Source organism: Sparus aurata, chromosome 16, assembly GCF_900880675.1.
Source record: "Sparus aurata chromosome 16, fSpaAur1.1, whole genome shotgun sequence".
Lineage (NCBI taxonomy): Eukaryota > Metazoa > Chordata > Actinopteri > Spariformes > Sparidae > Sparus > Sparus aurata.
In genome coordinates this window covers 13,168,833-13,196,353 of record NC_044202.1, presented here as the reverse complement: position 1 = coordinate 13,196,353, position 27,521 = coordinate 13,168,833, and the positions used below count along the sequence as shown (strand labels likewise).

Sequence of the window (27,521 nt, the reverse complement as noted above, 5' to 3'; positions counted from 1 at the left end):
TCAGATTGATGAATCAGATCTCTTTAATACACGCAGCATGGAGAGAAGACCAGAAGTGCTCTCTGCAGGCTTACTGTGGTTTCTGGGCTTCTCTTCTCAAAGGTGTCGGCGTGTAGTTTGATCATAAATGATTCTGCGGAAGCAAGGCTGGGTGGAAGGACGAAGCAATCTTTATTAAAACAGAATCTAGCGCCTTGAGTCCGGATCAGAAGCAGCTGCGTTCTGATATTATCAAATCTCTGGACAAAACAATGCCAATATGCTCTGCCCTCTGCCCCATCAAACCCCAGCCTTTACTCTTAGGAGGTTTTCCAAGCACCACCCCTGTCTCTCCTCGTAGGGGCCTTCTTAAAGTCCTTTGGGCTGTACCTGCCTAATCCTAATTGGTCATTGCGGTGGGTTGAGGGTCCATCTATCCAATCGACATGAAAAGGTATCTCCCTGCTCATCTCCCATAAAAGGCTAAATCTGTTACAGTTCCTCCTTGGGTCTTGTACTCCAAAATTACCTAAATGATCTCTCTATCCTTTTCTGGAGATGTACACGTTTAGATATCTTCCTCCACCTGACATAGGAGCCAGGCTCTGTTTTAGTCCCTATAGTGGCCTTGTCTCCTGCTAACCTTTGACCCACACACAGTTGAATGCTGCCTCCAAGGTCCCTTGGAGCTGTGAGCCCCGTATTGTCTACATTCCTTAGCTTACACAAGGAGGAGCAGGTTAAATTCAAACTTAGTTGAATTAAAGGCCAGAATGTGTTGCAGTCCAGACACCTCATTACAAACGTTTCTGACTTTGAATACAGTGGTTATAAACTATACGACAGATGTTGATTACTCCTTCCCAGAACTATGACCACCTGGTGCTTGTTTGGATACTGCCTTTCCCAGGGCAGTGACCGCTTGCTCTTTTATTGGCATTGCCCCTCATGTGACTTTTCTGACCCTTACCAGGTGAAGGTGGAACATCCTGGAATCTCCCCTCCTCTCAAAATAAGGACCCCGAACACTGTTTGAATCTGGAAAGATTGAAGGGTCTGAAAAACAGTCTGAAATAGTTTTGTCCTTTAGGGTCAGTTTGGTTATTTGGTTTGTTTAGGCATAAACAAAACCAGTCAGTGAAGATCTTTGTCTTCTGAATAAAATATCTTCCCCTAAAACTACATAGTGCACCTTTAATGTCAGCTCATTTCAGTAATTAATATGGCGAGAAAGATGTATTAATGTAAAAAGTCTGAGCTGAAACTGACCTACGTTTGATTCAGCGTTTCTTCAGTTTCGCATTACAGCCTCTCCAGCATCCGCTTTACACACAAGACTTGCATATTTGTCACGTTTTCTCACATCACAAAGAATGACAGGTTGGGAAAGTTTCTTTTCACCTGAGGATATTTTCCCACTCAGTATAATAGTGCAAACACTGATAAAACAGACTTTCTACATCTCTTATCCCCCTCCCTTCACATGTAGCTCAGCTTTAAGTCTTTAAACTACACATGCCTCTCCTTTTGCGTTAAAAAAAAAAAAAAAAAAATGAGATGCAGGCACATTTTTGTTAAAGCCAGATTTGACTCTTAATCCACATTTAATCGAACATGAAAAAAAATATAAGCATATAAGAATAGAAGTTCTTAGTATGAACCAACTAATAACAATCCTAGATGTAGTAACAAGGCAGTCATTGTTCATACCAGGGGGGATTTAACTTTCCAGATTAACATGGCATGACTCAGGCAGGAGAGCCTTAAAGTAGAAGTAGAGAAGTTGTGGAAACCTCATGATGAATATAAGGAATATTATTAGATGGAAACCCTCTGTGCATTGTCACAATTGGAGATGGAGTTATAACAGCGAACCATAAAGACAAACTACAGTGCCACAGATACTGTAGTGCTCTGTTGACTGTGATTTGACTTGATGGTAGGCGTGTCCCACTTCACAGTCACTGTCATGTCTTCTCTCAGCAGCTGGGGGGAGTAGAAGTCGGGTCATATCCACAGTGTGGGTAGTAAAGGAGATTTCTCAGACAGCTCAAGTATTAGGTGAACTTGTCGAGAGCGGGTCAGTCATTCGGAATGAAACCAACATTTTAAGTTGTCTCAGTCCTCTGGTGAGGACAAAGGAAACCAACATCACTGACAAGTAACGGTTTCTATACTGTCACATGGACCGACAGATTTGAATTATTTTGTTGTTTTAAAGACATTTTAAGCGGGTTTTAAGTGGAGGCTTCTCGTTTAAACTGAAAGAGAAAATGGGTGATGATACGCAGACCTCACACGATCCGAGCGCACAGGATGCCAAGAGTGATGGTCCACCTTTGGGAGCGGGCGGTCCAGATGCCGGGGACCAGATTGAATGCAGCAGCATCCCGAACGGGGACAGCGGCTCTGCGGCCACGACGCGCCTGTACAAGAAGCGCTGGGCGATCGTGTTCCTGTTCAGCTCTTACTCCCTGAGCAACGCGTACCAATGGATCCAGTACGGGATCATCAGCAACATAATGATGAAGTTCTACAACGTGGACGCGATGGCTGTGGACTGGCTCTCCATGGTCTACATGCTCACCTACATCCCCTTCATCTTCCCGGTCACCTGGCTCTTGGATAAGAAAGGGCTGCGGGTCACAGCGCTGCTGGCCAGCGCGCTCAACTGCGCCGGGACGTGGATCAAGGTGGCCAGTGCCCAACCCGACCTGTTCCTGGTGACAGTGCTCGGACAGTTCGCAAGTTCCCTCGCCCAGGTCTTCATCCTCGGGATGCCCTCCCGCCTGGCATCGGTGTGGTTCGGCGCGGATGAGGTTTCCACAGCGTGCTCCATTGGAGTTTTTGGGAATCAGGTGAGTGGATCTGTTGTGCTCCAAGAAAAGTCTTATTAAAAAAGATCTCTTTATACTGTATAATTTAATTTTGACCTTATTAAATTGCCATGTTTAATTATCCTTCAATGGGCTAAACCCATGGCCGGATTAACCCCTTAGAGGGGCAAATGTAGGGCCCCGGGTGACCCCCCTCATCCCTTCATCCATGTCCATAGACACTGACCCGTACATGAGGAGAAAATATTACCTCGCCCAAAATTAAGAATTTGATTGAATACAATAAACTGAGCGCAGTATCAACCAGGGATGTCGATGAAAGATTTGATTTGTGATTGTTGAGTCTAATTCAACTTGCACAGACACTGAGCATCAGTCTGACAATTTAAACCTTACAACCAATACTCGTCCATTAGTATTGTATACATTTAAATAAAATATTGATAGAATATGCACTGTAATATCCTAGTCATATGTTGCTTTATAAACATCTAGCGTCCTTACATTACTAACAGTTATGGCTAACTGTTGTAACACAATATAATTTCAGACAACGTTAACCCTTACAGGTGAGGGTTAAGGTTTGAATGACAGAAGAAATACTCACTAGGAACATCTCTATTCTCAACTAACAGGCTAGATTTTCTGGTTCGCTTCTACAAGATTACATAGTAATGCTCGACATGCCTTTGTTGACAATGTACACGATTGCTCCCTAACATTTCCAAGTAATCGAATAACAAATATCAGAATGACAGGGAGTGGGTGAGGCAGTTGTCCGCTTCGCCCTTATGTTAATCCAACCTGTTTTCTGTGCTTCTCACCTTCCATTGTTTGCTTTGCCACCTCGGAGACTCCTGAAAAAAAAAAAAAATCCCTGGATGTCCCTGGACTTGACATGAGGAAGAAATATATTAGTTTAGGCTGAACCAACCAATAGTGACAGAAACATGCCGTTAATGATCCTGGACTTAAGTGTGATGGGTGGGCTACCCAGTGTAATCCTCTTTCTTTTGTTTAAGTAGCTGACAGATCTACCTGCATATCTATCACGGAGTACATGTGTTTGGGAGGTGAGACTAAGTGACCAGGATGTTAGATATGTCATCCTAACCTACACAGGTTCTTAAATACATCACACATCCTGAAGCAATTTGCATTTGCAAGAAGAGATACTTTGACTTTTTGTCTATGTCCTCTGGAGGTGTGTTGGTGTGTGTGTGCTGACATGTTAAAGCTTATCTGCATATTCACAGCGTCTGCTTACCTTGATAAAGCTTATCAGGGCTCATGGATTTTTTTTTTTTTTTAACTTGTTCGCCTATTTTGAGTGGATTTGTTGAAGCATTGCGCTGTCTTCTTATTCAGCCAGAAAGCAAACACTATTCAGTTGTTGGAAGATGGAGTATTCAGATCCTTTTAGCCAAATATAAGTATCTGCAGGAAACCAAAGAAACAATCAGTCATAGTACAAGTCCTGCTTTCAAACTAAAAGCACAGAAGCATCAACAGGAAAATATTCTGAAATTATCAGAACTTAAATGCCTTTTGAGTGATGGATTTATTATATATTATGTTATTGCTTTTAATGCCACCGATGTATATTTTATTTTATTGTAATAGCTGGTCCAGGCGGTGCCATTATCAGCTGCTTTGTGTTAAGTAGTTAAGTCTGTATTTCCATCCTAAAGGTCAAGGCCCTTTTAAAGTGTCACAAGATAAATATGAGGGCCATAATATTTATCAGAAATTAACGAGGGATAAACAAAGTCCTGAGACATAAATCTGTATTGCTTCTGATATTTGTGAAATGCAGGATATTTTTCTCCTGTTTAGGCCTCATAGTTGTATTTAAATGAAACCATTTGATGAGTATCGATGGGAAATCTCTCTTTGGCGGAACTGTGAAACAACATTACACACCATTTGTGTAAATTCCGCTATGAAAAGTATCTAGTAAATATAGCAATCAAATATATAGTGTATATTGTTATTCCACAAACATAAGTAAAAACCCCTACTAATCCGTTATGTGACATAAAACTGATTTTAAGAACACTTTCAACATCTACCATGAGGTAAGTATGAAAATACACTGAATTCAGAGCTAGATGAATGAATGTGAGCCGTTTAGCTGAACAAGTAGCAGCTCACACAGACAAAATCTAAAATAAAAACGTCATGAAAAGTAACATAACAAAATGCACAACATATTATCTGCAACACAGCATACAGCACAGCAATGGCGTGTGAAAATAATCATCAGTCTCAGGATAATCTGAACAACACATGAAACGAGGGGAAGCATTTAAGCTAGTTTAGCATCATTACAAGTCTCCAAAAAGTAGCTTTGTGGCTTAACAAATCACAGTAAGCGCTCAAGACAGTTAGGACAAATCTCAATGAGTACATTAGACAGCAAAATATAAAATATGAACATCTGACACCTTTAGCAAAATTATTAAATATACCTGACCATGCAAGAGGACATCTTTCCACAGTGAAGTCCTCTTTTCTCTGTGCAGTTCCCCAACCACTGCGTTAATAGATGGCAGTGTTGCACCTATTTTGCCATAAATTACCAAGCACAAATCTACTCTGTTACATGCAGCCCCCGTAAATTATGCTAAATAGGGGCAACACAGAGCGGGACAACCAAGACGAAAAGCAAAAAAACAAAAATATACACAAAAAATGGATTCAGTGGAAAAGGTAAAAAAAACTGTGGGTCTCGAGCAGTGATGTACGAAAAAGTCAATGTCGGGAATTCTTCCTTAAGAAGTGTGTAAGGACAGGGTGGTACCAAAACCCACACTTATCACAGACAAACAGGGATGCCATTTACATCCCAAAAACCTGTGCATGTCTTCGCTGAATGAGTGTAGAGACTCACATACACCCAATTCATAAAACAAACTAAAGCAGTAAAATGAAAGAAAAAAAAAGCAAGTGACTGCTTGTCTCATGCACAGTGCAGTTATAGCAGGAGGTCAACATCTGGAGCACTTGCGGCCACCTAGACTTGCGCTTTGTACTTGTACTTATCATTCCACCAAGAGATCTGTTAAATCTTTCTGGGATTCTGTTGCCCATGGGGTGATATGGAGTTGTATGGGCACTCCGCTGCCACCTCAAGAAGGTCTTTGATGAGCCTGCTGTAAAAGTTGGCCCACTGATCAGGGTGGATTCGTTTTGGGAACCCATAGATGCAGAAAAATGTGCGCCATAAGCAGCGGGCTACTTGCTTCGCTGATTGGCTTCTACAGGGAAAGGCTAGCGCCAGCTTTGAGAAATGGTCTGTGACAACAAGAACATCAGTGCCCTTCCTGTCACTTGTCTCTGCTGTCCAAAAAGCAATGCAGACTAGTTCCATAAGAGCTGAAGTATGGATGTTCTCAAGAGGAGCCTGGGCATTCGGTTCACCAGCCAGTGAGAGAGTTCTTGAATGGCCCTGGTGGCCAGCTGCAGCATGAACGCCGTGCAGGACTTGATGTTTCAAAGACTTGGGTCAACTGACAAACTGAAAGAGTTTGTCAGTGTGACGGTCTGTCTTCACTCTGAAGAGAATCACATTACGCCATTTCAATTCCTCCCAGTGCTTCAACAATCTGAGTACACAGCTCGACTCAGTCGCTTTTTCATGTGCGTTTGGCCTCTTGTGTCGCTGAACATAGAAGAGTGCTCTGCTCACTGTAGCATCCTGCTGCTGCAGATTGTGCAACTGACTGTATGGATGGGTCTTCGTCAGGCAACTGCAGTGAGGATGGACTAGCACTTGACAGATGGGAGACACCACCAGTGCAATGGGTGTCCAAGATGGCTGACACCTCTTCAGCACCAATAACACACGTTAGTCAGAAGGCGTCTTGCACTGTCCCAGTCAAAACTCCGTTGATTTCATCCAACAAAGACAGACAAGGCTCCTTTACCAGATGATGGCTTATGCTGGAACGGATGAAGGGTTCGCAGCTAAAGGCATCAGCTGCAGTACTCCTTGGCCCTGGAACATATTTCAGGTCGAAATCATATACCGCTAGTTTCGCCTCCCACCTCTGTTCACAGGCATCCAATCTGGGCTTCATTAAGATGTACGTCAAGGTGTTGTTGTCAGACCATGCAGTAAAATGCCTTCTTTTAGCCAATGGGAAGACTTGTCGCATATGGTCCGCTTTAAGGCAAGAAATTACAGTCTGTGAGCTGGGTAGTTCGACTTGGATTTTGACAGTGTTTTACTAGCGAGGCCTTGCAACTTTCTCAGCATGTTGAAGCTGAGAAAGAACAGCTCCAATTGCATCAAAGAGGCATCCACAGCAAGAATAAAAGGCTCCTTGAAGTCAGGATGGGCTAGGGTCACACTGTGCGATAGATTGCGTTTCAGAGTGTCAAACACATCCTGACACTCGGACATCCAGTTGTCTGCCGATAGCTTCACTTGACTAGAGCGCTTTTTCTCATGCATCCTCCTGCTCTGGGTTTTGCCGCCAGTCTTTTGTTCTGAGAGGAGCTTTAAAAGGGGCCTGGCCTTAGTAGAACAATCTTTGATGAAATGCTGATAATACAGCACCATCCCCAAGAATGACAGAATCTCCTTCTGTAAAGGGGTGACACCGTCACTGTCCATCAAGTCAGACACCTGTAACTGGCTAATGGCTTCAACCTTTCCAGTAGGGCTGTAATCTCCTAGTCGACTGGTTGATTTATTGGTTGATAAGTTCTGGCTCGACCAAAATTCTGATTGGTCGATTTTTGCCGTGTTAATTACATGCTGCTGTGGCAGTGCGTAAACATGCAGCGGGTCCTCTCCATCCCATTGCTGTGTGTCCTGCATCTTTGACTTTATCAGGAGGAAAGTACCAAGTGCTAATGGGGGTGTTTTCAGAGCACACGTGTTTCACAGGTAACAGTGTGTCTTCAGAACACCACCCTTGTTTTCACTATTTTGGAAACCCAAGCCCAACCCACTACAGACAAACAGATTGAAGATCGTGAAGGCCTCGGGGCGGTGGTTTGTTAAATATTTATTTATTTTTAAGCGTTTCATTTACAGTCATTCCTTTTCTACCATGTCAAAGACATCAGGAGTGTGGCAGCATTTTATAAAAATGGAAAAAAAGTCGAATGCAAAGTTTGCAAGCAACAGTTTGTATATCACAGCTCGACTGCAAACATGGCTTATCACCTAAAAACGGTAAGCTGACTTGTCTGCGTTAGGTTGCTCCGTCCATTTTAAGTGATGAACAATTATTTTTCTTAAAGTGGACTTGCCTTTTGTGTTTAAGAGTAAAAGTTTTAGCTTAATAGTTTGTTGAAAGCCACGAAGCTGAGCTCCTGTGTCCAGTCTCGCTCTGTGCGAGGACACACACGGGCAAAACGATCGTGTCTGTAAATTATTATAACATGACAAAAATAATTGTCTAAATATTCCTCAACAGTTCTTGTGCTGATATCACTAGTTGACATAGTATATTTTCGGAAATCATGGGCTATGATATTGTGCAGATGCACATGATGCAAAACGCTGTCAGAGCCAGACTCGAGTGTGTTTATTGATTAAATTTCAATTAATTTCAGTGCAGATGCGCAGATCCCCATTTTTCTTCCATACAAGGACAAGTGGTGATGCATACTCGCTGGAGGATTTGCAAATAATGCCTTTTTCTTCCATTTCATTGAGAGCTGTTCTCAGCTTCTGATAGTGGCACTCTGCGGTAGGGCAACCGGAATGGCCTCTCATCCACAAGATGTATCTTGTGCACAAAGTCACATGCCTCTCTACAGTCCATCTTGTGTCATGAGAAGATTGACTCATGTCTCTCAATGATCTGGAAAAGCCTGTCTCTCCACAGGTCAGAGACGGCACATGAATCCAAGTCCAGATTAGTTAGACCAAGCTTGTCTAATGGTCTTTTGACATCCTCCTTGGACCTTGGCATCGTAGCGTCAGTCATAGATTGAGAGTGAACCTGGATGTGTTCAGATTGAGACAGATTCTCCGCTGCAACACAGGGAAACACATCCGCCAGTTTTGTGTTCCTTCTCAGCCTGTTGCATAATTGTCTTCATGGCATTGCTGCCCAAGATCGTGTCATCAGTCTGTCCAGGCACCACAACCATGGGGACAACCATTTTGCAATCATACACTTCTATTTCCACATCATATGCAGCAGAAGGCGTGACCTGATGATGCAGATTGGTTGGTAGGATGCAGCTCCACACTACTGTCGCTTCTACAGTCCACAGACACGGCCAGGTGGATTTTGGGTTGTTTATTACACACAGCTCCCTCCTGCAGCACAGCATACAGCACAGCAATGGCGCGTGAAAATGATCATCAGCCTCAGGATATCACAGTGCAGTCCTCTTTTCTCTCTGCAGTTCAATAAACAATGAAATAAAATACACAATACTCTGTTTTGCTGCTCCTTGTCTTCCCTTCACTCCTTCCATTCATGGGAGCCAGAGAGGTGGTGTAGGGGGAGGCTGGAGACGGCAGGGGCACTGCAGCTCTGCCGTCAGAAATGTCCAGTCTGACACTGGCACAAAGACTGTAGAGTCCTTATTTAACTGCAGTTCAGTCCATTACAGGTGAAACTCAAAAATTAGAATATTGTGCAAAAGTTCGTTTATTTCAGTAATTTAACTTAAAAGGTGAAACTAATATATTAAATAGACTCAATACATGCAAAGTGAGATATTTCATAATTATTTGATGATTATGGCTTATAGCTTATGAAAACCCCAAATTGAAAATCTCAGCAAATTAGAATATTGTGAAAAGGTTCAATATTTTAGGCTCAAATTGTCACACTGTAATCATCTAATTAATCCAAAATGCCTGCATAGGGTTCCTGAGCCTTTAAATGGTCTCTCAGTCTGGTCAAATTCACAATCATGGGGTAGACTGCTGACCTGACAGTTGTGCAGAAAACCATCATTGACACCCTCAACATGGAGGAAAAGCCTCAAAAGGTAATTGCAAGAGAATGGATGTTCTCAAAGTACTGTATCAAAGCACATGAATAGGAAGTTAAGCGGAAGGGAAAAGTGTGGAAGAAAAAGGTTCACAAGCAGCAGGGATGACTGCAGCCTGGAGAGGAATGTCAGGAAAAGGCCATTCAAAAATGTTGGGGAGCTTCACAAGGAGTCGACTGAGGCTGGAGTTAGTAAATCAAGAGCCACCACACACAGATGGATCGTGGACACGGGCTTCAAATGTCATTTACTCTTGTCAAGCCACTCCTGAAGAATAAACAACGTCAGAAGCGTCTTACCTGGGCTAAAGAAAAAAAAAGATCTGTTGCTCAGTTGTCCAAAGTCCTCTTTTCTGATGAGAGCAAATTCTGCATCTTATTTAGAAACCAAGGCCCCAGAGTCTGGAGGAAGAATGGAGAGGCACACAATCCAAGATGCCTAAGTCCAGTGTGACGTTAAGTGCTTTATTAAGTCCAGAGTCAACGCAGCCGTCTACCAGGACATTTTAAAGCACTTCATGCTTCCTTCAGCAGACAAGCTTTATGCAGATGCTGACTTCATTTTCCAGCAGGACTTGGCACCTGCCCACACTGCCAAAAGTACCAAAACCTGGTTCAATGACCTTGGTGTTACTGTACTTGATTGGCCAGCAAACTCGCGTGACCTGAACCCCATAGAGAATCTATGGGGCATTGTCAAGAGAAAGATGAGAGACACGAGACAGAACAATGCAGAAGAGCTGAAGGTCGCTCACCTCAGCCGTGCCACAGGCTGATAGCATCCATGCCACGCCGCATTAAGGCAGTAATTCATGCAAAAGAGGCCCAAACCAAGTACTGAGTACATATGCATGATTATAACTTTCAGAGGGCCGACATTTCTGTATTTGAAATCCTTTTGATTTCATGTAATATTCAAATTTTCTGAGATTTTGAATTTGGGGTTTTCATTAGTTGTAAGCCACAATCATCAAAATGATAACAAATAAAGGCTTGAAATATCTCGCTTTCCATGTAATGAGTCTATATAATATATTAGATTCACCGTTTAAGATTAATTACTGAAATAAATGAACTTTTGCACGATATTCTAATGTTTCACCTAACTTGGAGTTATGTTTAGTAGCCAGTAATGCCTTACATTCCCTATCAAAAGGGGTTCAGGTGTCTGTTTCAGTGTTTTGGATATCTAACAACAGTTAGACAGTTGGACTTTAGATCGTCTGTGTTTGTGAGTGTGTGATGTGCCCACTTTAGCAATAAAATCAAGTTGCTACAATGGGTTCACACATTAAAAGCAAAACTCTTAACGGAGATCCATCACGTGACTACAGAGGTGGTAAACACCAGAGTTAATTAGGTATGTGACTGTTGGCTGAGATCAGATCAACTTTGTGAAGCAAGGAGTGATAAGCAGTAATCTCCAATTTAGGATCAGCAGGCTGGCTTGTTTACAATCAGCATGTAGGAAATATCAGTGGGTGGGAGGGGCGAGTCAGGTAAACTGCCACAGTATTAAGAGAGCGCACACACAAGGAGAAATGTTTGCTCTTCCCTCCAGCTGTTGAGTGCTACTGAAGTCTGAAGTAAAAGGGAAGCGTTTCACCTGGAGCAACATGAGTTCTCAGGATGAATTTTCTCAAGATGACTGGTCTCCGACAGGAATCGAGAAAACCAGGTTTGGGGATTACAAACAACCCCTGCTTCTGGGAGACAGCAGCAACACATTGGAGACTTCACCCCTGGACAGATCACAGCTTTTCCCCCTGATGGAGACCAGACTGTACAGGCGACGGTGGGTCATGCTATTCATCTTCTGCTCCTACTCCATGAGCAACGGCTTCATGTGGCTGCAGTACAGCATCATCAGCAACATCTTCATGCGCTTCTACAGCGTCGAAAGTGTGACCATCGACTGGCTCTCCATGACTTATTGCCTCACCTACATCCCCCTCATCCTGCCCATCACTTGGCTGCTTGACAACTGGGGCATGAGGGACATTGTGGTGGTGGGCTCGGCCTTCAACTGCATCGGGGCCTGGATCAAGACGGGCACTTCCTCCCCTGATATGTTCGCCATGACCTTCTTCGGCCAGTTGGTGTGTTCAGTGGCTGAGGTTTATTGTCTGGGCATCCCATCCAGACTTGCATCCCTGTGGTTTGGGCAGCAGGAGGTGTCCACCGCCTGTTCCATTGGCGTACTGGGATACCAGGTGTGTCTCTGTTTACTTGTCGGCCTCAATTCATCTTTTGCAGTATGTGTATGGTGTTACAAACTTCTCAAACCAGTGGTAAAAGTAGTGTATGAGTGAGTTTTTTAGGCAAGCATTAACTGACCTAACTGCACTAACCTCTTTAGGCCTCATAGTTTCATTTAAATGAAACCATTTGATGAGTGTCGATGGGAAATCTCTCTTTGGCGGAACTGTGAAACAACATTACACACCATTTGTGCAAATTCCAATATGAAAAGTATCTAGTAAATACAGCAATCGGATACGTAGGGGGTTAAAAACTCAGCTATGGTATTTACCTCCGCCAATAGAGGCTACGTTTCCACATGTGTATATTTGATTGTTGGTTGGTTGGTTTGTCAGCAGGACTACACAAAAACTACTGCATGGATTTTCACAGAACTCGGGCAGAGGATGGCTCTCAGCCCAGAATAGACCCTGTGAACTTTTGGTGCTGATCCAGATCGAGCAACAGATCCAAGAGTTTTTTCTGCCTTTCTCTAATGATGCGAGATAGGGCGTTTTTCTACATTTTCATTCATTTCTCAGGAAATAAGGCCTTGATCTTGGTAGGGGAGGAAAAAAATATCACAGTTAAACAAAATCACTTAACCTAGAACTTACAGAAGATGTCAAAAAATCACAGCAACACACTTATTGACACTCCTCTTCCATCTCCAGTGAAATTAAATAGGCCACTAATAGTAGTTTTGCTCTTTCCTGTAATGCCCACTAAAATGATGCCTTAAGTATTAATTACACGTTCATTACAGTCACTTTTAAGAATCTGTCGTCAAGCATAGGGGTCGATTTCCCTGACACCCCTTTTGTAAAGTGATATGTCTTGAGGGTGGTGCCCAGATGGGAGGTGACGTGCACAGTTTCGCCGTCTTCCGCTGGTACAGTGTGTGTGTGTGAGGTGGATGTAGTGGGGCAGTGTGTGAATGCTGCGCTGCTCCAGGTACGGTACACCGACGTTTCTTTTCACATGTCCAGTCTGTTGTAGCGCGTCTATTGTGGATCATCTCGCGAGGGGGACAGGCTGTGGGGATTTTTAAATAGTTTTTATTTGTAGCGCGCGATCACGTGTCGTCACTCTCAGGAAGCGTATAGTCGGGCAAGCCATAAAAACAACAGACTTTGGCGTCAAGATATTGGAGCAAAACGAGCCTCAAATCGTTTTACTGTCTGTTTATCTGACGCGGCGGAGCGATTTATTGCGCCGCCTTTGTGGATACTGAGGCGAACGCGTCGCCCATGAAGAAATCTCGGAAAAGCTGATGAACAACTACTGTTTAGTCTGCTGCAGTGACATCCCATGTCCATTTGCGAGGGTGGTGTTTTTTTTTCCTGAAAGAAGCCTGAGAATAGTGATAACGAAGCGTGTGTTTAGTACGTAGTTTCAATTTGAGGACAGATGTTTTGCTGCTCCTTGTCTTCCCTTCACTCCTTCCATTCATGGGAGCCAGAGAGGTGGTGTAGGTGGAGGCTGGAGACGGCAGGGGCACTGCAGCCCTGCCGTCAGAAATGTCTAGTCTGACACTGTCACAAAGACTGTAGAGACCGTCTAGCCCTTATTTAACCGCAGTTCAGTCCATTATAACTCAAAATGAGAGGCAGAGGTTACTTTTTAAATGAAAACTATAACTTGTAGTTTTTTTTTGTAGCCAGTAATGCCTAACATTCCCTATCAAAAGGGGTCCAGGTGTCTGTTTCAGTGTTGTGGATATCTAAAAGCAGACAGACTAGGTAAAGCTCAACCTTCCCCTCCTTTTCATGTAGAACTAGAATGGCACTCAGTAGAGCGTATACCTCCGCCAAGGCCCAACAATCCCGTTTATTTCAATCAAGGAAGACCATAAATAAATGCACTGGACCCGGGTTTCTGTTTGGATCTGTCACCTAAACAAAGCTGGTTTTGTCATCAGGATCCATGCTTTGTTCCCTGAGACATTAACAAAAAAAATTCACTGAAAAGTCTTGCAATGTTAACACTGCCACTGACCCCACCGTTTTTTGTGCGCTGTCCCCCGTATATTGACTGCTTTGATTCCTTAACAGTATTAAAATCGCACCTAGACCTGCGTTATAATAAAAACAGACATGGAAAGATCACTTTTTACACTATGGGGCCTTCAAGCAGGTAGTGATAGAGCATGTATTTAAATTAAATACCATGCTGATTGTGCACATATCAATATTTGTTTTCAGATCTGGTTCATGTGCATGTGATGATTCTCTATTTTTAATATAATGACTACCTACACATCGCAGGCAGAAAACACAAGGATAGAGATCAGCCGGAGCGTCACCCGGAAACGTATAAAGTGTTCTGCGATGATATGTTGCTAAATGGGGTTTCTTGTTCATTTGTACAGTCACTTACTGTTGTTTCCAGAAATTGCAATGACTTGTATAAAAAGGACCACAGGTGCTGCACTCATCTGCTGATGTGAACCTGAAAACACCTTCAAATTAAGCTGGAGGTCGGCATTTAATTTAAAACCACACAAACAACAAAAAATGTGTGATAAAAAGCACAATAATAGTTTCTGACTGGACTCTATGTAAACATTTATGTTTAATCAACTAGTTGTGGGTGTGTCAGCACTCTTAGTCCAAACACAGATGATGTAATACACAATGATTGGGCATCAGTAAATCCAATTTATGAACCTCAAACACTTTAATGACTGGTGTTTCTGTGGTGAGATATTGTCGCCTTGTGTAATCACAGAAGTTTACTTCCTAGTAATACAAGTGTCATGTATTGTTGAGACGGGGTGTTAATAACCACAAATTTAGTATTATTTGCATATGGCGGCTACACGGCTACCCTTGGTTTGCATTGTAATGTTTGCCAACCACAAAAGACTGAGGCGTGTTTTCATGCTTTAAACGACAAAAATGTATTTTATTTTTGCGTTCTTTCCACATTCTTTCTGCATTATTGCATTCTGAAGACGTTGTAGCTTTTGGTAAGCATCACCCTCAGTGGACTGTATCTTGTCTATGTTTGTGAGTGTGTGATGTTGCTACAGTGGGTTCACACATTAAAAGCAAAGCTCGTAACAGAAGTCCATCACGTGACTACAGAGGTGGTAAATAGCAGAGTCAGTCAGGTATGTGACTGTTGGCTGAGATCAGAGCTTCCCAGCATCACTCATTATATCAACTTTGCGAAGCAAGGAGTGATAAGCAGTAATCTCCAATTTAGGATCAGCAGGCTGGCTTGTTTACAATCAACATGTAGGAAATATCTGTGGGTGGGAGGGGCGAGTCAGGTAAACTGCCACGGTATTAAGAGAGCGCACACACAAGGAGAAATGTTTGCTCTTCCCTCCAGCTTTTGAGTGCTGCTGAAGTCTGAAGTAAAAGGGAAGCGTTTCACCTGGAGCAACATGAGTTCTCAGGATGAATTTTCTCAAGATGACTGGTCTCAGACAGGATTCGAGAAAACCAGGTTTGGGGATTACAAACACCCACTGCTTCTGGGAGACAGCAGCAACACATTGGAGACTTCAGCCCTGGACAGATCACAGCTTTTCCCCCTGATGGAGACCAGACTGTACAGGCGACGGTGGGTCATGCTATTCATCTTCTGCTCCTACTCCATGAGCAACAGCTTTATGTGGCTGCAGTACAGCATCATCAGCAACATCTTCGTGCGCTTCTACAGCGTCGAAAGCGTGACCATCGACTGGCTCTCCATGACTTATTGCCTCACCTACATCCCCCTCATCCTGCCCGTCACTTGGCTACTTGACAACCGGGGCATGAGGGACGTTGTGGTGGTGGGCTCGGCCTTCAACTGCATCGGGGCCTGGATCAAGACGGGCACGGCCTACCCTGATATGTTCGCCATGACCTTCTTCGGCCAGTTGGTGTGTTCAGCGGCTGCGGTTTATTGCCTAGGCATCCCATCCAGACTTGCATCCCTGTGGTTTGGGCAGCAGGAGGTGTCCACTGCCTGTTCCATTGGCGTACTGGGAAACCAGGTGTGTCTCTGTTTACCTGTCGGCCTCAATTCATCTTTTGCAGTGTGTGTGTGGTGTTACAGACTTCTCAAACTGGTGGTAAAAGAACTGTATGTGTGAGTGTATTAGGCAAGCATTAACTGAAGGAGAGCTCTATCATCTTTAACACTCTTTGCAGTATATCTCAAAGTGTTATGTCCTGTCAGTGTTTGCCATCTTGAATGCGTGACTGTCTGTTCCTGTGAATTCTGTTTCCAACCTTCTTCTTGAGTCAGCAGGTTTAACACAGTGAATCACTCTTGCAGGAAAACTTTGCGGCTGCTCTCCACTTCAGCTTCTAACAGCAAAAAGGATCCTAGCGAAGTGATACTTGTTACAACTTGCAGAACAAGCGCCTGATGTATGCTTAAGTAGATGGTTTCACTTCTGGTAAAATTACCTCAGGATGTCACATGTGGTATATAAAAAGTTGATGGAATTTTAATGATGTGAACGTATTTGCTCAGAGTTTACTTTTAGGGTATTTTCTAAAATGCCCACAAGATTTCCAACATAGTTAAATCTATACCAGAGTCTTTGTGCTAGCTTAATTACTTTCTCTACATGTACAAAGAGCCTCGATTTCCTGCTTTCAAAATAAGTATTCGTATATACGTGGGAATGCTAACTTCTGCAAACTACTGACATGCTTCATCTTGTCATTTCTTTAGGTTCAGTTTTCAGTTCTATGTTGTGACATTGCTGCAATTATGGTCCGGTTAGGTATAGGCAAAACATCCACGTGGTTAGGGTCAGGAAAAGATCAGCTTTGAGCATTTTGTTTCTTCAATCAAAACATGTAAATATCTTAAGCCCGTGGTAACCACAAACCTTATTTCTGGCATGAAACTAAAAAACACATTGAGTTTGAGACGAGGGAACCAGAAGTGCAAACATGCTAACTGATTTCCGGGTTTTCAGACTCTATTTAGCTCTAACTAATTCTTTCTGTACAAGCCAATAAAAACAGCCATTGAATGACACACAGGCACTGGCAACACTGTACATAAACATATACCATCAAAAAATGTCCGACTCCTCTGAACCCCCTCCGAAGCCAAACTGTTTTCCTTCAATTGAAGTTTGCCCTCTCTCACCTGCCTAAAAGCAAACACTGCATGCCGGCCATTGTCATGCATGTTTTTGTTTGGTGCTAATGTCCCGCTCCCCGCTGATCAAGATTGAAGAACACATTGTTGTTGATGTTTACTTGCTCACCACGGCCTTATTTCTTTGGCTCTGGTCCCTAAACATGATACTTTTAAGGTTTCAGGCTGAAGTGGTTTACATATCCCCATGGACGTTCAGAAATAGTTCACACTGAACAAAAAGTAGGTAGTATTTCCATAACAGGCTGTGATGCTTTGAAGATCAAACAGATCAACAGTTTGTGTGCCAGAAGTATACTTGATTTGCACCAGTTCAGAATGAGCTTGTTTTGCATGTTATCAAGACTTGCTCTACTTAGCCAAAATGCGCAAAAAGTTGCCATACAGTGTATTTTCTTTGCTTTCAATCGGCTGAGCAGTTGACTCTACTGTTCCAATTCTGTCCCTTCTTTAGTTAATGATTGTAGCTACTGTAAGATGCCTAACATCAATGCAGCAACAGTTCAAGTATCACTGAGTGCTGCTTAGGGGAACACGTACAGATCTATCCATCATGTTGACTTTAATATTCCCCGACTCGGTCTGATATATTTTTGTTGCTTCCTCGCCTCACAGGTTTGTTCCTCCTTCAGGGACATGTCTTGTCACTTTTTGCCCTTTTCCCTTCTCTCACCTTACCCCTAGAGCGGAGGGACCTCGGCTGGTGTCCCCCCTGGAATGCTCTTGAGGCTGTAAGAAGCTGAAGAAGTGGGCACTACTCATGTGGCATTTGTCCCAGATCCACTAAGTGGTGAGGGTGGGAGGGTGGTGAGGATTTTTAGAATGTAAAATTTCAGACGTTGTATCTTCTTGCCTAGAACATGTCCACACAAACAAGACCCCTCACAGTACCGCTAGTTCATAAAACAACAGTTTCAGTTTTTTAAAATCATTTTTAAAGATATGCTTATTCACTTCCTTGTGGAGATTGAAAAAGAGATGATCAGTACCACTCTTATATCTGTCCGCCGATTATAAGATTGCAGACTGCAGCTGGTTAGCTTAGCATAAGGACTGGAAACAGCTAGCCTGTTTAACTAGCAATAAAGTATTCTAATAAGTAAAGTATTCTGATGATTCTGAAATTGTGACCATATCTTACAATCCTAAAGGGAGCAGAAACCCTAATGCAGTAAAGTCACTCCTAGACAAGAAATTGTCCGACACATCCTCCATAAAACTGCACATTTAAGCTTTTACTCAGAAACACTATACAATATGTTTGTAAAATAATTTTCAGAGGTGCTATTTGGGAGATTTTGTTACATTTTGCTGTTTCCCGCCATTTTACAGTCTTCATGCTAGGCTAAGCTAAGTGTCTCGTGGCTCTAGCTCTTTATTTACAGAGCAAATGTGCAGCAAGAAAGTGAATAAGAATATCTTCTGGAAAGGTCAAACTCTTGACATATTTTGAATGTCGCCAGTATGTACAAGTGAAAGAGCGTGTCACTGATGTGCTCACAATAGCAGGTAGCCATCACTCACACAAATGTCAAACAGTCAAATGCCAGATGTGTACTTAAGTTGCATCAGTTTTCTTATCAAGGCAGATTAAAAATCTTACCCTTTTCTACGAGCTTTCTTTCTTTTCAACCTTTTTCCACTTTAACAATGACGTCTCCTTAATTGAAGTGTACTGACTGTATTTGTTTGTGTGGTCGTCAGCTGGAGGCACAGAGTCATTTATTTAAATTTGTGCCTCTCTCTCACAGATGGGTATTGCCATTGGGTTCCTGATCCCACCCATCCTTGTGCCCAATGTGGACGATATGAATGAGCTGGCGTACCACATCAGAATCATGTTCTACATCAGCGCAGGAGTGGCCAGCGTCATCTTTATTCTCGTGATCATCGGTAAGATGATTATTCACATCCACAGGCTCATCGAGTGAGTAAAGGGCCTGTCAGGTCTCTTTTTGCTCACTCACGCAGTAACAGCGCCTTTCAATGTCATACAACTCCTACAGTCATGGTTGTAAAAATATAGAAAGCAAAGAGTGATCCTGACAGGTTGTGTTTTCCATTGACTGAGACAGTGACAAAACTGTTATCTAACTCAATTTGCCCCTCACAATAATTCCACCGGGGTTTGATATTTTTAAGTTGTCATTGTCATGCTATTTTTAGATGAGAACACAAATTGTTCACCCGAAGGATTTTTGCAGCATCAAATGCCATTGTTCGATGCACAGTTTTATTCATGTTTATACGGTAGAGCTTCTTATCTGGTTGTTGGGCTGCTCCTCTGGCAGCACTGCCAGAGAGCTGCGTCCCCCTGAGATGTGCTTTCTACCGAAAACTCAAAACCGCAGTTCACTGGAAGAGCAGCTGCAGTAATTGCTCTAATTGTCCACCTTTTGATGAGATGCGTTTGGACATGATGTGAAATACAAGGAGAAAGTCAGGGGAGTCGTGGAAATGTTTTATGAATTTATACCCCCCCCCCCCCAGCTCTGTGAAATCGTCCTTTCACCTCCACAGACAGAGAAACACACCAAAGCTTCACCAATCAGTTCAGTTAGAATGCTCTTTAATGTATCTATATACCTTTTTTAAAAGGTAAAAAATTAGCTTCATAGAACATCGATGATTATTAACATTATTATTTGTTTAGGTGACTTACAGCGGGGTGTCTCACACAGTTGATTCTTAGTCGGCCAGAGCAAACAGATTAACTGAATTATCTTTTATTGGAATGTCCAATACTGGTTTGCTGTCATGTACAAGAATGATCACACGCGCACACACACACATGCACATACACGCACACTTACGCACACACGCACGCACGCATGCACGCGCGCACACACACACACACACACACACACACACATTTGGCTCCCACTGTCACTGCTCCTGCTGTCAGTATGACCTCCGGCCTTACACTGATCATAGAACAGATGATACACTCCCACAACAACATGCTTAATGAAAGGACTGTTTTCCTCCCTCCGATAAATTTCTTCAATCCCAAACAAACACACAACCTCACTGAACTATTGAGTGTGTTTTGTTTTCCAGTGTTTCAGGAGAGACCAGAGATCCCCCCCTCCCAGGCCCAGGCTCAGGCCAGGAACATCCCCCCTGACGAGTACTCGTACACAGCTTCTATCATGAGGCTGCTGCGCAACAAGCCCTTCATGCTGCTAGTGCTCAGCTATGGTGGGTCCCTTCTTGATGCCTTCCACAAACAGAGTGGGACAGGAGACTTGTACTGGCTAGATGCTTAAGTTTTTATAGGAATGCAACATGTAATGAGATCATTAGGCTAGCAGTGGAGGAAGTGTCATAAAGGTGCCTTGATTGCATCATTGTTGAGGCCATCCCATCCCCCAACATCTGGAAACCCCCAGTCTTTATCAGCTTATGAATGGATGTGTCATCATAACACATGACTTCAATTGACTAAGGTAGACGTCCAGTCTACTGCGGGCGTGCTGAATTGATCTAAAGGTTTTTTGAGATGTCACTTTTTGCTCAAAGGTCACTACTTAATGAAAACAATGTTAATGATTGACCGTGTGATTAAAATGTATTAGTCTGCAAATCTACAGCCTAACCTGTCTAAATAATGGGATTTTAAAGGGACAGTTCACCCCAAAATCAAAATACATGTTTTTCTCTTACCTGTGGTGCCATTTGTCCATTTGGATGGTTTTGGTTTAAGTTAGTGAGTTTTGTCGGCCGTGGAGATTAGCGATGCTTACTGAATATTATGGAAAAAAACAAACATTTGAGTGACTCAACAGGAATGTTTCTTTCCAGACGTCATGACCCCGGTTACTAAAGTTAAACCACAGACCTTGTTGTGAGCAGTTTCATGTAGGAGCTATTTTCTTTTTATCTGAACTACACACACTAAGCTTATCACCGCACGCAGAAGTAAGCTTACATGTACTCGCGGACGAGAGGCTAGTTAACTAAGCAAACTAAGTGAGCAAATTTTACACCTCAGCCAATTAAGTACCCTATTTGACTTTCGGGTGAACTGTCCCTTTAAGGTCCTTGATCTTAGAGACATTTTATAAGTAAGAAGTAATGATTGACAGGCGCTCCCAGTGTGAGCTTTTGGTAGAGAAGTAATTAAAAGGTCTGAAGGCTGCTATACATTTGATGTGTGAGGTTGTCTGCCGTGTTTTAAGGGGGCAGCACGAGGTCCCATCTGGACCTTTTAATTACCCTACAGGTCTTGTTAAAATAGATTCTGTTTGTCGTCCGCAGGGCTAAACGTTGGCTGCTTCTATGCTGTCTCCACACTGTTGAATCGGATGATCATTGAACACTATCCCGTAAGTCCCAGTGTGTCTGCTCTGCCACCTGCTACTGCCTTATGTGCTTTATTTCCAACCACATTAGCTTTTATTTCACTTTATTTGTTTCTTTCTACATTCCTTCACCATCCCTTCCTGCTGCTCAGTGTCAGTAGGCTCCACGTGTAGACATTTGTGTGGCTTCTTGATGACCCTGAGTGAGATAACCCGGGGATTGTTATGGCTCAGAGCTTTGAGGGCAAGATAACAATGTCTCAGGTGTTTTTTGGTGACTGTTAAACCAGAAATGTCAATGTTTTTCCTCTCAGGGTGAAGAGGTGAATGCTGGGAGAATTGGTCTGACAATTGTCGTTGCTGGTATGGTCGGCTCGCTCATATGTGGCATTTGGCTGGACAAGACCAAAACCTACAAGTAAGACATTTCTGTAGAAGGTCATAAAAAATGCCCGACTGAGCTAACGTAATGCATCAGGGAACGACAAAAAAAAGGTCTCAAGACAAATAAGTCTGTTGACCTTAGTCTGCATCATAGATGTTAACATTATTTGGAATTGTTTTTTCAAACTCACTACCATGACCTCTTAAAAGGTCTGAAAGTGCTCCGACATATTTTTTTTACAGTCTTAAGGGTCAACAGTCACTCTTGCTTGCTGCAGTGTTGTCGATGCTTTGAAATGTGGGCTCTCTGCACGGAATGTCTTTTAAAGCATCCCTTCACAGGGAGATGTCCAAGTGAATTAAAGCTTTTGTTCAAAGTGGGCATGAATGAGAATCCAGCGGAAGTGAGTTTTATATCTGAAGTCCCTCTCTGCTTATCTGAACTGACAGGCTAAACTCTGCTGCTCCTCCCGGGGCGCTACTCAGGCCTTGTGCCAGCACATTAAACACTGAAAATGCTAATAATTCATTCTTACAAGTGAAAATATCTGATTAGTATCCAATTCTTTATTTCTTGAGTGAGCATATCAATACCATCCTGAGAATTAATATTTACCTCCAGTTTTCTGAGTCCTGGATGTTTGGCACTCTGCCTTCAGGGATCTGGCATGCAAACTATTATGACTGGAAAAAAATTCCTCGATCCTCAGATGCCGTACATGCCATCAGAATGCTTCGCTGCCAAAGCAGTCATGTTGTTGACCCTCACACTCCTATTGTCCCATGTGGGAGAGTCAGAGGACTAAGTTATATTAACAAAAATATTGTGCAGCAGGATTTCACGCGTGGTTGTGTACGTGAGAGAGAGAGCTTCACCGGAGTAAGCCTGTTTGTGCAGATGGCCTTAGACTTAACAAGGAGCCATCAGTGACTCAGCTATACTGTGTCATGCAGTGAGGGATTTTATTTCAAGTGAAACATCAATCTGGAAAAAAGAAGTGACACTAAAAATCTGACTTATTATTGTCATAAAAATAATTTTAAATTTAATCTCTTGCAGTGGATATTGGGAGGCATTATTCCTGTTGTGCTATAATATGAATCATGCTAATGTTATAGATGAACATGATATGATGCATGTTTAATGTGGAGTAGAGGAGCTACTGGCTCTGTAGATGGTCCCACTGCTCCCAGTTAAACCCTACTTGCTGTACCTGTGAGAAGGTAACTTCGATACACAACCCGCTGTTTCCAAGACGCTGTTTGACGAACAAATAAAACAGAATTTGTCTAATCCATTCAAAATATTGAATGTTTCCCCCCAAGAACTTCATTTGTTTTGTTGTAAATATATGCTTCTGCTTATTCTGGTAAACACGACTTGTTTGCAAATGATTGCATTCTGTTTTATTTAAAGTTTACACAGCATCTCAACTTTTAAACAATCACGGTTATAATAACAATATATAAAGGCAGCATGCATCATGTGACCTTCAGCACCCAAATAATTATCAGAATGTATGCTATAATTGAATAAATCACTGTAATTCTCTGACATCTAGGCCACACTTTAACAAGTTTGTATAGAAAATCTCCCCTAGTTAGTGATGATGAAAGTATTTCTTTGTCCTGATCAGCTTTGGCACACTCGCAGCAACGTGAGCCATATCACAAGGTTGAGAGTCTTATACATTCATGGAAAATCTGAGTTTTATACATTCATGGAAAGTCAGATTACATTGGATTTCTACGTTTCTAAGTCTAGAGGGTTGAGCAAAGCAACATGTGTAACCCACGAACAGTGTGTGCTGTTTGTTAATCACTTTCATGCCACTTAATGATTGGTATTCATTTCCTGTCTTCTCAGACAAACCACCTTGGTCGTCTACCTCCTCTCTCTGATTGGGATGCTGGTCTACGCCTTCACCCTCAACCTGGGTCATCTGTGGGTGGTGTTTATCACAGCTGGAGGTCTAGGGTAGGTTACCTTCATTGTGTAAGGCCACAGGGGTCCTGTTAACTGCGGCAGGTAACATTGGCAGGTAACCTAGCCAACATGTGATAACCTTGTATCTCATCAGTTTCTCGTCATTTGGTTTATTTAAAAGGAACCCTGTTGGTCGGTAGAAGTTTAGAGTGGCTCGCGATTGTTTTGCCTTTTAAATTTGTGAGCCAAATAAGGTAACATTTTTCCCCGTCATGTCCAAATCCACTCACATATGTCCAGTAAAAAAGTGATTCATACACGTTAAGTGCTACAAATTGTTACATAGAAACCCTTAAAGTTCCCCCAAATGTGATTGTTAAGTCATGAATGTAATTACATGTGATGTTCAAGTGGGACTGGGATAGAAATCAAACCTATAAACCCAATAATATTTGGTCATTCTGAAGTTGAAGACATGGCCTCATCGAGTTCAGTGCAACTGACTTTAAAAAATGATGTCCGAAGAGAAGGTTGACACATTTCAGGACACTTCTGATGAACCTGGTCTGTCTAGTAGAGCTTCAAATTATTCCAGTGAAGCTGTAAGTAGTTCATGTTTCTCTGCGTTTCTCTCATCTCACATTAGACCCACTTTGTCAAAGCAAAAATTAACGCTCTCCGTTCCCCCCCCATTCCACATGCCTTTTGTCCCCACAATTATTGCTATTTATGGTAAGCTGATTATGCCCATAGCTGGTTTCCATAGCAATTCCTTTTCTTTCCTGAAAGCCAGACAGGATGTATTATACAGCAATTTACACTTGGCCTACTTTTAAATTTGTGGCACTGTTGGGATGAAAACTACAGCAGAACACACATCTTCAATGAAGCCTCCGATATGATCTTCAGTGCTTGTTTCACTGTCTGTCTATCTGTCTGTCTGTCTGTCCGTCTGTCTGCAGCTTCTTCATGACTGGATATCTGCCTCTGGGCTTTGAGTTTGCCGTAGAGCTCACCTATCCAGAATCAGAGGGAACCTCATCTGGGCTGCTCAACTGTTCAGCTCAGGTCAGTAATCAGAATCAGAATCAGAAATCCTTTAAAGTCCCGCAGACGGGGAAATTTTTTTGTCCCAGCAGCCAAACAACAGAATATTTCAAAAGACAAAACCAATAGCAAAGATAAACAATATAATTTTAAAAAGTAAGAAATAGAAAAGATGTATATACATATAAACATGATATAGTACAAAATTAACAGCAATTTTTTATTCACAAATATAAATAATAATAAATATAGGTGTCAAGAAAAATTGACCAGACGTCTAAACGTCTATAGGGAGCAGTGCTGGTTGTACAGTCTGACAGCAGCAGGAAGGAAGGACCTGCGATACCTCTGCTTCACACACTTGGGGTGTATCAGTCTGTTGCTGAAGGAGCTGCCCAGTGCTTTGACAGTGACCTGCAGGGGATGGGACTCCTGCACCAGCAGCGATCACGGCTTGTCCATCATCCTGCTCTCTCCCACCACCTGCACTGGGTCAAGAGGACATCCCAGGATGGAGCTGGCCTTCTTGATAAGTTTATCAAGTCTCCTCCTGTCTGCTGCCGAGATGCTGCTCCTTCAGCAGACTACCCCATAGAAATTGGCTGATGCCACCACAGAGTCATAGAAAGAGGTCAGGAGTGCCCTCTGCACTCCAAAGGACCTGAGCTTCCTCAGCAGATACAGTCTGCTCTGACCTTTCTTGTATGTAGAAGAACTGTACTTAACTGAACTTAACTTATAGTTAACTGTGAAGAAGACACAGACATGACAGAATAGAAAATATTTGATATTATACTATAATATAATATTTATTTTCTCTCCTTTCAGATCTTTGGAATCATCTTCACCATCTCCCAAGGGAAGATCATAGATAAATGGGGCACTCTAGCAGGGAACATCTTCTTGAGTATCTTCCTGCTGATAGGAACAGTGATAACAGGTAAGATATTAACCTTTCCTGTAAAACAAGAGTGAACATTGAACTTGTGTCAGCAGCTGTGGACGTGCACGTGATTAGAGGTTGAGCGTGGTGATTTAAATTGTGTTTACACTCCTTGCCTTACACGCGCAGTCCCATCTTTCACAGTGTAAGGTTGCCCCCTAGTGACAGAATTATGAGTCACTATTTATTAAATACAAAATTCAGTAAACTGAAGCTCTTTTTGTATGAAGCACCAAACGAGCCCTTTCTTTAGTAACCATATTTTCTAATGCACTTTACTAGTTACCCATCCTCTGTGTTGTTTTTCTTATTCAACCTTAAATACACTGAATGACAGAAGTGATTCCAAACTATTGTCTTTATTTTAAGTTTGAATAAACACCAAGACCATGATTGTCTTAAGCTAAATGATTCCTTCTCTGCCGTGTTTATCTCAGGGTTCATCAAGTCGGACCTCCGACGACAGAAGGCCAACCTTAAGGCCGAGGTGCAGACAGTGAGTGTGAGTACTTCTGTGTGTGTCACATGAAGGTATGGGCGGGATCTTCACATCCTAGTGGAGAGGGAATGTATCAGGTGCCGCCCTGGCTCTGCACTGTATGCTCTGTCCTCACACTGCTGCAGACACCGCTGAATGCAGGGGCTGCACTGCTGCACTGGTGAAAACTTTCTCTCTAAACTCACTAAAAACATCCTCTGTTCTCAAATGCTGTCTGCAGAAAGCGCAATTCAGCTTTGTTGGGCAGCTCTCTGACTTGCTCTAACAGCATGTTTATTATCGTTTACCATAAAATCCTAAACAAGTTTTGAACTCGAACAAAGACGTGCTTTGTAAAGCTTTTTTAACAATCTGATAATATGACACCAAAACCCACGATTAATTAGTAAAATCAGAGTTAATTTAGTTAGTTAATCTAGGACACACATCTTTTTGCATCTTTTTATGCTCCCATTTAGGTAAAATATCACATAAGAAGATTTGGTGAAACTCAGTGGCCACCGGCCGCGCAGAATCACCTTTAAATTTTTAACAATTAACAAAATCGTTCTTGACATTGCGTGTCTTCTGCTGCTCGCTCGCTGCCTTGTGTAAAAACAAGCTTGGGCCCCCCTCTCCTGTCTTTCCTGTTCTCTCTCGGTTCATGTTCATGTTCCACTCCTAATAATAAGAACGTGGCTTAAATGGAAAGCTCCTATAACACTCCTGCACACTAACACAACTTAAATAAGGGTTAGGGTTCGTTGTTTGATTGATGAAGCCGGTTCTGCTAAATTGTTAGAAACCAACCAACGATACAGGCACAGAAGTTGAAAAATGAGCTGGAATAGGTCAATAAATGTGACATATTTAAATGTATAATGCCAGACAAATAGTCAAGATACATTTTTGATTAAGGTTACATCAAATTAAGCATGTTATACTGCATATTCTCCTCACTAAAGGCTGTGGAGCACAGGTAGCACGCAGTATTAGCTGGTTGTGCAGGTTTCGGTAGGGGGCAGTCTGGTGTTGGTGGTGGTGTGGTATGGAGGACATGGTTAAGGATGAGGCGGCCCCTCTGGGCCCCTCAGAGGTGTGACACCCAAGCTATCATTCCAGCCTACAGACTCCATGACATCGGTGCAGGACTACGGGGCTACAGCATGCAGCGGCGCACAGAAAAGGGCCAGTCTTGACATAAACCTACAGCCTCACTAGAACCAAAAATGCACACCTGCTCAGGTAGGGGCACACACTTTCTGAAGCTTTAACAGCCAGTCAAAATTTAC

The 27,521-nt window shown here is 42.7% G+C and overlaps 1 protein-coding gene across 7 annotated transcripts in view; it reads left to right on the top strand.

Annotated features, from left to right (window-relative positions):
• Positions 1–27,521, top strand: part of flvcr2a (FLVCR choline and putative heme transporter 2a) — a 31,027-nt gene that overhangs the window by 877 nt on the left and 2,629 nt on the right. Inside the window, exons 1-11 of one of the 7 annotated variants that reach the window (XM_030443682.1) lie at positions 2,733–2,837; positions 15,368–16,019; positions 18,898–19,039; positions 20,207–20,347; positions 21,407–21,474; positions 21,765–21,868; positions 23,702–23,812; positions 24,724–24,829; positions 25,637–25,748; positions 26,189–26,253; positions 27,352–27,474. In XM_030443682.1, the coding sequence (XP_030299542.1) occupies positions 15,423–16,019; positions 18,898–19,039; positions 20,207–20,347; positions 21,407–21,474; positions 21,765–21,868; positions 23,702–23,812; positions 24,724–24,829; positions 25,637–25,748; positions 26,189–26,253; positions 27,352–27,450 (1,545 nt within the window). In that variant the 5' untranslated portion in view covers positions 2,733–2,837; positions 15,368–15,422 and the 3' untranslated portion in view covers positions 27,451–27,474. Of the gene's footprint in view, positions 1–1,733; positions 2,838–12,136; positions 16,020–18,897; positions 19,040–20,206; positions 20,348–21,406; positions 21,475–21,764; positions 21,869–23,701; positions 23,813–24,723; positions 24,830–25,636; positions 25,749–26,188; positions 26,254–27,351; positions 27,475–27,521 lie in introns of those variants that run through there. The other 6 variants (XM_030443681.1, XM_030443683.1, XM_030443680.1 and 3 more) reach the window with 6 other exon arrangements.